General features: G+C 38.0%; 2 protein-coding genes across 4 annotated transcripts in view; one reads left to right on the top strand and one right to left on the bottom strand.

Annotated features, from left to right (window-relative positions):
* The window catches only part of LOC136256981 (bis(5'-adenosyl)-triphosphatase enpp4-like), a 72,420-nt gene that overhangs the window by 18,435 nt on the left and 41,603 nt on the right, over window positions 1-12,382 (bottom strand). For both annotated transcript variants that reach the window (XM_066050071.1, XM_066050068.1), the window contains exons 12-18: window positions 8,765-8,840; window positions 6,266-6,300; window positions 5,605-5,675; window positions 5,437-5,551; window positions 5,292-5,379; window positions 4,695-4,787; window positions 3,943-4,058 (exon numbers count right to left, since the gene is read on the bottom strand). In XM_066050071.1, coding sequence (XP_065906143.1) covers window positions 3,943-4,058; window positions 4,695-4,787; window positions 5,292-5,379; window positions 5,437-5,551; window positions 5,605-5,675; window positions 6,266-6,300; window positions 8,765-8,840 — 594 coding nt within the window. The remainder of the gene's footprint in view (window positions 1-3,942; window positions 4,059-4,694; window positions 4,788-5,291; window positions 5,380-5,436; window positions 5,552-5,604; window positions 5,676-6,265; window positions 6,301-8,764; window positions 8,841-12,382) is intronic.
* On the top strand, window positions 864-2,505 carry LOC136256980 (uncharacterized). 2 transcript variants are annotated; one of them, XM_066050066.1, is made up of 3 exons: window positions 864-973; window positions 1,071-1,260; window positions 1,630-2,505. In XM_066050066.1, exon 3 carries the CDS (start codon window positions 1,650-1,652, stop codon window positions 2,229-2,231), a length of 582 nt encoding a protein of 193 aa, XP_065906138.1. In that variant the 5' UTR covers window positions 864-973; window positions 1,071-1,260; window positions 1,630-1,649; the 3' UTR covers window positions 2,232-2,505. The 2 variants fall into 2 exon arrangements, with proteins under 2 accessions (XP_065906138.1, XP_065906139.1); XM_066050067.1 differs by having other exon boundaries at window positions 938-1,260.

The raw sequence follows: 12,382 nt of genomic DNA on the forward strand, positions 1-12,382 counted from the left end.
CCAGTCAGTGCCACGGAGTTCACCACTGTGAGGTTCAAGTGGGTGAAAGATGTACAGTAGGATGTGTATAAGAAGGAGATAGCCAATCTGAAGCTTGTAACCAGGCAACCAAAGACATCTAGACTACTACTTGCTTACCAGCTTAGACTATTTCTGGACGAACATGAATTCCTACACTGTGGTGGACGCATCCACAACGCTCCGGTGAGTAAAACAACTAAGTTCCCCTACCTCATACCTCCTAGACATTGGTTTTCCTATTTGATTATCCATGATATACATGTGACAATGCATCATGCTGGTACTGGCGCCACACTAACCGTCTTACGCTAGACATACTGGATTCCAGTCGCACGCCAGTATATCAAATCAATTTTACGCCACTGTGTTACCTGCTTACGAGTGATAGGGCAGCCATATTCAGCACCAGATCCACCTCTACTACCTTATTTGTGGACACAAGATTTTCATCCCTTCACATATACGGGCATAGATTTTACTGGAGCACTACATGTGAAACGAGCTGAACAAGAAGTGATGGTTTATTTGTGCCTTTTTACCTGTGCTACTACCCATGCAGTTCACTTGGAAATCATACAAGATCTATCTACTGAAACTTTCCTTTTGGCCTTCCACAAATTTGCTGGCTGGAAGTCACTGCCGAAGTTTCTGTTACACCTTTCCAGCTTTAAGTCATTAAGTCTAAGTCATTAAGTCTAAGTCCTTGAAATTATGTTAGGTAATCCTAAGGCTGCAGCACATGTTGCTGTCAGACCTTCAGTGCTGATCACTGTAAAGTGTTAATAATAATAATAATAATAATTATACAACCAAGTACTAAGAATAATACGAAATGCGGTTAAAATTACGTCATTAATAATGAAATAAATAAATAAATTATAAATAATGTTTGAGAAAACTACGAGGTCTAGAGACATGAACTAAGCAGGGATAGATTCGCCTGTGAATGAAGGTACAACCGTATAATAAGTACGCCTGTTCGTGCTGATGACTTTACCATATGTGTAATTCTATATAACGCCTGGCACCACACCCTTGTTTAATTACAGATTGCTCAAAGGAGAAGATTAGTAAACGTCCGCGGAGAGAAACAACAACATTACAAGTACGTTTAAATGTTTGTAACTGTGTATTTTGTGTGCAGGATATGTGCTCCAGGCATCATGCAATGAACAACCAGCTGATGACCAGTTGGGATACCAGCTGATGCACTCATAAACAACCAGCTGGAACAACAAGGTAATGAGTAATGTAATGCTTGTACCGGTAGTTGTATTATACATCTTGAGAGGCACGTCACACCTACAATATATAGCTACTTTCAATATAGCTTGGTTTTTGTGTAGGTTGTGTTTTAGTATTGTGGTTTTCTGATGCCAGTTAAACTCCCTTGCCTGTGTATGTATGCATATGTATCATTTCCACCGGTACACGCACACTGCTCTGAGTGCTGCCTATGGCACTGTTTATACTTGCCCAATGGGTAGGTAGCAACGTTGGTGTATGTACTTGGTTGTATGTGATGCGGTCCTAGTAATAATAATAATAATAATAATAATAATAATAAGTTGATGATATCTGACAATGGTTCTACATGCATGTTGGCAGCTGAGGAACTTCACTCACTGATGGAGAAGACAGAAGTTAAGGAGGAGTTAGGAAGGAGATATGTCACTAGGCAGTTCATACCCAAGAGAGTCCCCTGGTATGGTGGCTTCTGGGAAAGGCTAGTGGGGCTCATGAAAACCACTATTAAGAAGGTCCTTGGAAGGTGGCATGTATCTCTCCAAACCCTAGAGACTATTGTTGTGGAGATTGAGGCCATCTTGAATGATCGTCCTCTAACATTTGTGTCATCAGAGATGGGGGACCCTGAGCCACTGATACCTGCTCACTTGCTGCAGGGGAGAAGAACTACTTGCCTTCCTCATGAGATGGTGGATGTCGATGAACTTACTGATCCGACATTTGGAAGTGCCAGTTCAATGAGGAAGAGTGCTAACACTCAAGCAGCCATAATCAGGGACTTTCAAACAAGGTGGCGTCATGAATACTTAACTTCATTGAGGGAACATCACAAGGCCTCAGGTAATAACATTCAACTGGTGAAGAAGGGTGATGTAGTGATTGTTCATGATGATGCTCCCCGAGCTACTAGGAAGATGGCTATGATTGAGGACCTCATCATTGGAAGAGATGGATTGATATGAGCAGCGACAATTAGAACAAATAATGGGATGACTAATAGAGCTATCACAAGGCTCTACCCTTTGGAGGTAACTGCTGGATAGGAGGATATTGATAGGAATGCACAGCCTGCTCCAAGACCCAAGCTACAACCTGAGCAACCAGTGTTGCGGGCAGATTCAGAGAATAGGGGGTCTCATTCGAGATGAACTTCAGCAAGAAGGGCAGCCGAAACAGTTCAAGACTTGGGCCAGAATCCTTGCCGCTCCCACTGGAGGATGTCATGACGACTGAACAGTAACTCACTCTATTTATAACTCTAATTATTTAGTTATTATACTTTGTGCATGTCTGTACTGCACATGTATGTTATACTTTTGATTGTGGGTACGGCACGAGGTGTTTATTGTACATGGCTCGAATCTCTCTCCATTCCACCAATCCCGAGTCAGACCTGGTCAGGATAGGAATGTTCCACAGCATTTTGGTGCTGTGACCAGGTACAGTCCACTATATTGTCATAACTTCCACCTCACAAGTATACAAAAAAAAATTTGGAATTTTCAACTAGAGTAGGAACCATACGTATAGCACATCGATAAAAAGTACCGAAACAAGCTGGAGTAGTGCATGATATTAAAACAATAAGAAGTGTTATATTGCTACAGTGCTCCAGATACCATAACGGAAATGCACAGTAGGGATATTACACTTCTTATTGTTTCAGTGTGATTTAATGTTGTGCACTACTTCAGCTTGTTTCAGTACTTTTTATCGATGTGCTATGGTCCCTACTCTAGTTGAAAATTCCAAATTTATTTGTGTACTTGTTTGCTTACTATTTTGTAAATAATATTATTATGACTAGTGAACCCATACATAGTGCAAAAGAAATGGCTCTGCATGCCCCAGCTATATCAATCATCGTCTAAAAAGTGAAGTATCCATTATGCTCTGTTGCCAGCTATGTTAGACCAGTTACACAGCATTACAAATCAAGAACTGTTCGAAAAGCACCCCTGCAATCCACGCATACGGAATCAAAAGGGGCATGTCCCAGTTATATCAATTGTTGTCTGAAAGTGAAGTATCCATTACACTTTGTGGTCAGTTATATTCAACTAGTTACACAGCAGTATGATCAAGAACTGTTAGAAAAGCACCTCTGCAATTAAACTTAAAATATGGACAATTTCCATTACGAAGGGAAGCCATCATGTGTTACTGCCAAATCGACACTTTTCGCTGTCAGAAAAGATGAATGGGACACAAAGGAGGACATTGGTAAGTCCATGAAGAATGCATTGTGCATACTGCAGTAAGCCAAAAGGAACCTCTTGGGTTGAAGTGACATTGAACAGTAAAAAAATCAAGCCCATAGCCTTAGCTGTTATTAAGTTACACTTGTCCGAAGGCATCGGCCAGTCAGTTACTCAGTCAGTCACTAGATAATTCCATTTAATAAAAATTCTGTAGCAACTTTTTGAAAGCGTTTTGGGTCAATCTGAAGACTTGCTTGGGCTTAGTTTTACCTAACCAATACTGCCTCATTGTTGCCAGAGAAAAGTGAGGCTGGTTTTTTGGGTGATGTTATTTCATGGGTCACACCCACTCCTTTATGGTCCCTACAATACAGTACTATTGTACTGTATGATTATACCCGACAAGATGGACAGAGACAATCATTACAGGTTAACATGTCAAATTCAGCACTGCAATAACATGTTACTATACCTGACAAGATGGACAGAGACAATCATTACAAGTTAACTTGTCATGTAACTCCTCCACTGTCATGGGAAAGTTGCAGTTACCAACAACTTCTGGTCTTTGTGGCTCGTAGGCTTTTTCTGTAATGGTACATATCTATATACACTGAAACCTGTCAAATATGGTCAGTAAAGCTGTGACTGAAATATAAAGGTTTATGACCCACTCACCATTAACTGATTTTACATTGGTAGATCAAGGATTTGGATGCAAATCCTGGATCTGGGGGGGGGAAGCTATAGGCATTTTATTTAAAAAATAATGCTAAAATTTTGTTTAGACCACAGCAAGGTGAAATACTTGAATTTCATTGGCTACTTACAGGTATCTATATCCTGTAGATCCCTTGTTCATGTCTGGATGATACAAAATACGGCAATTACGTGCCTGTAACATTGGCAATGCATGGGTGTTTAACTGGATAGTAAGTGCCATTACAAGTTGACAGGGGCTTGTTCTACTCAAGAGTACTACATTTCTCGTGTTACAAGCAGCTGTAAAGGTACAACAACAAGCTGTGGTCTAAATTAGTTAGACATCGAAACACAGGGTTCTACAGAAATTAGAAACCCTCAGGCCCTGTAGTAGCGCCCTTGCTTCACTTGTGCACCACAACACAGGGCCTTTTGGGTTTCTAAATTCCGTAGTTTCGATGTCTAACTATTATATAAATACGTATCAGAATTCACTGCTGTACTATATACATAAATGCATACCTGCAGGAAGTTTCTCCACAACTTCTGGTAGTAACAAGTGATATAATGATCCAAATGTTCCATTAGTAACAGCTGGTTCTAACCCCAGTAGAGCTGAAATGATAGAATGACAACATAGATAGAATAGCATTAAGAAGTGATAGCACCGTAATTATTTTGAACTTGTTAACAATTTTTATATTAGTGTATTAACAGGATGGCAGAATGGCCATCTTCATCTTGTAAAGGATCCTGGACAGCTATACAGTACGTTTTAGTAAACCCTCACACATTCAACACTTGGTAGAGTATATACCGGAAACTATAACTGAGTGACAGGCAATGTTTGGCTAGTGCGATGATGTCACTATGATGTCAAACTAACTCTGTTTACATGCTCTCTTACATCAGATACCTGAAGACAATGCAGGTATAATATTTTTGTATAGCCAGGTTGGTCTAAAATAACCCTCACTACATGTAAAATAACCCTCACTACATGTAAAATAACCCTCACTACATCTAAAATAACCCTCACTACATCTAAAATAACCCTCACTACATCTAAAATAACCCTCACTACATGTAACAATGAATAATTAGAGCACATAATTTTACCAGCTTCAAGATAATACAATTGGATATTATCAAAACTAGGAGATATGTATCCCTTCTTAAATGCTGGTCCTCTTGCAGTCATAAAAGCCTGTAAGATGATATGGAACAACATACTATATATTGAGTTATACTAAACTATACATACCCACATTGTCCTAGCATTATTGTTGTAGCCATGTTCTCCACTGCGTGGCCTGTACCCAGATCTTGTTGTTACATACCAGCCAATATAAGGGATTATAATAATATCACTGTATCGGCTGTAGTGTACATGTATTATTAGATAGTGTAACTAATGGTGGCACTCCATTACTTCTTCAAGTTGTGATCAACCCTCAGTCTAAAGGGAACTTCATCAGCATAGTAGACTTGGGCATGTGGTAGCTACAGATGAAAGGTACTGAGCTAGTATGTGACATACAGGTCTGCACTTGATCAATTATGGTGGATATGTATATAGCTGTCTGTTGTAGGACAGCTTTGTGTAGTTTTGATATCTCAAGTCATGTAGTGATTAGATTTCAGGATGTGCAAACTTGAGAAATATACTTATGGAATTCAACTTCTGACAACAGTGAAGCAAAGGACAGCAGTGAAGCAAAGGACAGCAGTGAAGCAGATGCAATGAGATTACTGGGCTCAATGACTAGCTCTATACCACCACTTGTCCATCCTTATTCACTGTTTAGTCATGCCAATATACTGTTGTTTTACAGCACTTAATAAACATTGGAGGAGTTATAAAGGAACCTGAAGATATAGTACATAACAGTATTGGACCCACCCCAAGTGTACATAGCATAGGATAAAGCAACATTTTTATATTGTGCCATCCAAGTGGCCACTTTATCAATAATTTTGCTGCACATGCAGTGGAACCTGAACTGGTAGTTGATAATGTCTGGCTATACTATACACATGTAATGGTCAAATACTGCAATAGGTCATCTGCTCATAAAATAGTCATAACTTACACTTTGTAACTTCAAGTAAAATGATTCTTTATCAGCTACATATAAGGATAAGGATAGAAAACTATTACACATGTATGAACGTGACCAAAATGTGGAACAGACTCCTAAACAGACTGGCTCATAAAAATATGCATTTTAAAATGTAACATATGAACAAGTACTAACCACAACAAACATATTGAATGTGATTATGAGGTGTACTCAAGCCAATATCAAACTCTGTGCTTACAACTAGTCTTTAGGCGATAAGTGAATTGATCACTAATAGTGCTGTGAACAATGTTTAAACCATCCTATTTATAATAAACAAAGTAACATTAATAGTCAGCCTTGGGTAAGTAGATTTTGAGGAAAACAGGGACGGGAACAGAAAGCGGAAATGACCCATGGAAATGTCTAACAAAGATGATCATGCAATATACAGGTTGGAAGATTGGATTTTCCAGCACAATGTTTCTTTGCAGCATTGTTTAGATTCTTTCACTAAAATGATTGAAACATTCTAGAACAGTCATGCATCTGCATTAAAATACTTTAATAGAGCAGTCAAGAATGTTTCGTTAACTATCCCATCAGGGACCCACATTGATGGCCTGTGAATTAATGGGCTATAGCCATGTATTTAGACTAGCTAAGTCATCAATATTGAAAGTTAGCTACTTCTTTGAAACCATAGCTAAACATATTAAAATAGTACTAAATGACGCTGATGAAAACTGAGGTTCACAAAGTACTCTAATTAACTGATAGTACCTATCATAGGCTTTGAAAACTGCACCTGCTGTTTCCAGATAAGAAGTCATGTGATGGGAGTATGCATGCAGCACTGGTACGTTTGTCAAGCTGAAGTGATAAAAAGAGTTGGCAGGAAGAATTTGGGAGTCCCCATGACCATTCATACTGTCTTTAGTTTCCTCATTGGAGCCATGCGCTTACACATACTCCAGCTACCACATACCCATCATGTGACTTATTCCTGAGGCCCTATTCAGTATGTAATAATGGTTTAGATTTTATAGTTTTAAGAGAGTAGCCAAGTTTCAATGTTGATGACTTAGCTAGTCTATACACCTGATCTATGACAGCTACAACCCGTCAATTCACAGGCCATCAATGTGGGCCACACCCTTCAAGCTGACCTAAACCTGCTTATTAAATGGACTAAGACCTGGCAGATGTCCTTTAATACAAACAAATGTGCTGTGTTGCGATGTAGTAAGCTATTGACAACATTATTTTATGATTACTACATCAATGAGTCTCTTTTACAGTTAGCTACTAAACATCCCTACTTAGGAGTTTTATTGGAAGTACTATATGTCCTTCAGAAGTCACCTAGAAAACATCACCAATAAAGCAACAAGAATGTTAAATTTTCTCTGCAGAAACTTGTATAGATGTAGTCAAGAAGTCAAATGCATAACATATACCCGTCTTGTGAGACTTATACTGGAGTATGCATCGTGTGTGTGGGACACTTATCTTGCCAAAGACATTAATGCCCTAGAAATGGTGCAAAGAAGAGCAACATGATGGGCCACATCAAATTATGACTGGTGAAGTGGAATAAGCATTTCATCTACTTTAGAAAATCTTCAGTGGCAATCACTTTCACTGCAGAGAAGGCAGACATCAAGGCTTAAATTATTTTATAAGGCAGTTCATCATACATCAGGATTAAAAATTCTGGATTATTGTACTCAAGAACTTCAGTGCAATCAACCAGATCTTATCATCCCTTACATTTCTCCCACCCATCATCTGTTTAACTGGGAAGAGTATAGCTGTGAAACTAATTGCAGCAGTTAACCTGAACATCAATCAAAGCATATGTACTGAAGATTGTATCTTATCTTGTTTACAGTTGTAACATGAAGTGTGTGCTTTTGTTATTGTTATTAGAACTTTACAGTGGCTGACACTGAAGGTCTGACAGCAACATGTGCTGTAGCCTTTGGATTACCTAACCTAACAAACAGGAACTAGTGATTTTTAAGTGAGCACAGAAGAACAGTTGTTAGTGCAGAGCTTAAATCATCTCAAGCAAGTCTCAAGATTGTACTCAGAGGTTTATTCACTGTCATTGTAGTTTCCAAGTTGTTAATCATGGTAAACAGACTTTTAAGGTAAGTTTCTTCTAGTCCATACATATGTGAGTCCATTTTCCAGTCCATTCCACATTTTACTCATGTCCCACACATACGCACTACACACAATACAGTACACAGTGCACACTACACACCACACACCACACACACGCACGCATGCACCGCACACACGCACGCATGCACGCACGCACACACTAACACTACACACACACACACATACTACACACACATAATGGATGGATTGTACTAGTGATATAACACACATTGAAATGACACTACAAAGACACATATAATATGGATGGACTATACATACTACTATACTCACGACACACACACTACAACACTATTAGCCAAACACTCATATTATAGAGAAAACACATACATTAACTACCTGGAGGATAAATGTTGATTAGTACTATTGAACCAACACTGACTACTTGGATCTCATCAGTCAAGTCACCGACATACTACAACAACATAACATTAAACAGTAGGTAGTAGTGTTTAAGTAGATATCCTCTAACACTGCGTAAAATACTGCCTTTAGAAACCATCCTAGAAACATCTTACACAATGAAAATCACCTTTATGGAATAATATTAGTCCTTGTTACATCAGATACAACATACAGGTGGCTGGATATGGAGCTTTAAAATAATTGCCCAAACTTGAATTTTCATCCTGTCTGACCACGGTTGCAAGGCTGGAGGTCAGTGACGGCCACCATTTTATGCCACAATAACAGATTCAATAGTGGGATGTGCCTTTGAGGTTTTGATGAGTGTGTGTCCTCTGTGCCTTGTCTTTTCTTCTATCTTCAATCAGACTGATCAGTGTCTTCTTCATGCAGCAAAACTATATCTACGTAGGTGTTAATTATTTGTATTAACACTTTCCTCCAGTAGGAGTCTGGGAATTATTCATGCATAATTTTGAGTATAATGATGGGTTAAAAGAATTGGGAATTATTCAGGCATTTTGAAGTGATTTAATAGCATAATCAGCATAATAATTATACTATTTCACGTAAGTTGAGATCAAGATACTCTAATAGAGCAGTCACCTACTCTAATAGAATTGTCAGCGGAATACTCTTTACTCTATTGTAAGTGCCTTGCCAGCTAAAAGATAGCTTTCCTGTTTAATAGAAAAGGATGATTACTACTCCAAAATCTTTCTAAACATTATAAATTGCAAAAGATGAATATCTTTTTGTAACAATTGGGAATAATTTTGAGAATAATGAGTTCATTTTGGGAATAATAAAAATGATGGAGAAAATCAGAATAGAATATGATGAAAATTGGAGCATAATTCCCTGAGGCCTATCCTGGAGTAACATAGTGTTATTTAGGTGCCATAAAATTATTTAAAGTGCTTATGCTACTGTACAAGATACTGGACACTTGGTATAGCCTGTAACTTCACGACAGGTTCAAGATGACACCCATTAGTGATCTTGGTTGATTAGTAACAATCAAGTGCAGAGACCACACATTTGAACAATCTATTAATAGAACACAATGCCCACACTCTTTATTGTTTCAACTGAATAGCACAGTGACATTAAGGAATAGTGACCATGTCTCTGTCTTGGAAGGATCGAGGTTGACTAGAGATACTCTAATACAGCAGTCACTCTAATAGAACAGTCACACATGTATAGCTGTGTCACTCTAATAGAACAGTCACATATGTATAGCTGTGTCACTCTAATAGAACAGTCACATATGTATAGCTGTATACTATAACAAAAAGCTAAACAAGTATATTTAACTTTAAAATGAAGTAGGGATCTATGCAATAAAAAGTAAACAAGAGATGGATGATAGTGTTGTAGCATAGCTCGGTGGGGAAATCCCTACGTTGGCATTTAATAAAATAATTGTTATAACATGCCAATGTAGGGATGTTCTCACAGAGCTATGCTGTAATACCATCATTCATCTCTTGTTTCACTACTTTTTATCACTTGAATTCTTTACTTTTAAATTAGTAAATTTTAAAATATACGTAATTGTGTGAGTGGTTTGATTGGAGCTTGCATTTAGTCCCACCACCTTAGCATCAAGAACTATACAGCATGTCAAGCTGACTATAGCTAGGTATTGTTAATACTCAAGCTGGTAAGGTAATGTCTATTATTATTATTATTATTATGGTTTAAAATAAGCAAACTATTTTTGAGAATATATTATGCTCAAAATTGCGTTGGTATAATTGACAACACAAGTCTAGTTATGCCGGACAACCTTGACAGTATTATGACTACCACGGGTAGTGTCCACATTGTAGTAGTGATAGACATGATGACACTGACAATCCTGACAATATGTGTACTGTCCAGTGTCCACATTGAAATAGTGATGGATGACATGTAGCAACCCATCAGTGTTGGCTGGTGGAAACTTTACTATTTCACATACAGAACTGAACACTATTCTTCAAACTACTGTATGTAGTATTTGTGGCATTTTGAGCTCGAGGCTGCAAAAAACATTACATGCAATTTGACTAAGCCAACTAAAACTACAACAACACTATTCTCTGCAGCCATTACTAGATGATAACATTTATTTGTATGCCCCACACAAATCTGGTGGATAAAAGGAAAAGTTTATAAACATGTGCTCAGAACAGAATAAAACAATGTTTAAATTTAATAGTAGAGTGGATAAGCAACAAATGTTGATGAAATCGTTCACTTTATACAAGTACAAGAAAAAATTTGTAATTTTCAACTAGAGTAGGGACCATAGCACATCGATAAAAAACTACTGAAACAAGCTGGAGTAGTGCATGATATTAAATCACAGTAAAACAATAAGAAGTTTTATATCCCTACTGTGCTCAAGATACCATAATGGAAATACACAGTAGGGATATAACACTTCTTATTGTTTTACTGTGATTTAATATCATGGACTACTCCAACTTTTCTCAGTACTTTTTATCGATGTGCTATGGTCCCTACTCTAGTTGAAATTCCAAATTTTTTCGTGTACTTGTTTGTTAACTTTTTTTGTAAATAATTTTATTATGACTGGTGAACCCCACTGAGGTGTCCAAAACTCCCTTGAAATCTCGTACAGCCTCTATAAAATCTTGTTGAAATCTGAAATCTCAGCTCATTTTGAAATCTGAAATCTTGAAAAATTGCTGTAAAATTCTGCATACTCCCTGTATACTGCCGTATATGTACGATCGTAAGTGGTACACCATAAAGGATCCACAACTTTTGTATGGCTTCTAGAGATGAAAAAATTGTGTGAAAATTTTCCATACTTCTACGGATACTAATGATCACGTGATCAATACATGCTGGATTTTACAATTTTGTTTTGCTGTGAAATCTGAAATCTTCCTCAAAAATCTTTGAAATCTTGAAAAAAGTTGAAGATTTGATATCTTGTACAAGATTTTTCCAGTTTCAGACCCCTCGAACCCCACGCATACCACATCTGAAATGGCGCCGCGCATCCCAGCTATATCAATTATTGTCTGAAAAATGAAGTATTCATTACACTTCGTTGTCAGCTATGTTCAACCCGTTACACAGCATTTCGAATCAATAACTTTTCCAGAAGCACCTCTACAATCTACGTATACCAAAAGAAATGGTGCCGCACCCCAATTTTATTGTCTGAAAAGTGAAGTATACATTATGCTTCGCTGTCGGCTATGTTCAACCTGTTACACAGCAGTACGAATCAAAAACTGTTTGAAAAGCACCGCAGCAATCAAAATAGCCACTAAGAAAAATACCGACGATTTCCATTTCGAAGGGAAGCCAGCACGTGCTCGCACCAAATCGACACCTTTCCCTGTCAGCAAAGATGAATGGGACACAAACTGGTAAGTCCATGAAGAATGCATTATACGTACTGCGGTATGCCAAAAGGCACCTGTCAGGCCAAAGCGATGTCAAACAGTGAAAAAATCAAGCCCGTAGCTTTATCCGTTATTGAGTTACGCTTCTCTGAAGGCATTAGTCAGTCAGTTACTTACT

The sequence above is a fragment of the Dysidea avara genome, chromosome 5, assembly GCF_963678975.1.
Source record: "Dysidea avara chromosome 5, odDysAvar1.4, whole genome shotgun sequence".
Classification (NCBI taxonomy): Eukaryota; Metazoa; Porifera; class Demospongiae; order Dictyoceratida; family Dysideidae; genus Dysidea; species Dysidea avara.

Coding starts and splice junctions, on each gene's coding strand:
- LOC136256980 (XM_066050066.1), top strand. CDS start 1,650: ATGGAGAAGACAGAAGTTAAGGAGGAGTTAGGAAGGAGATATGTCACT.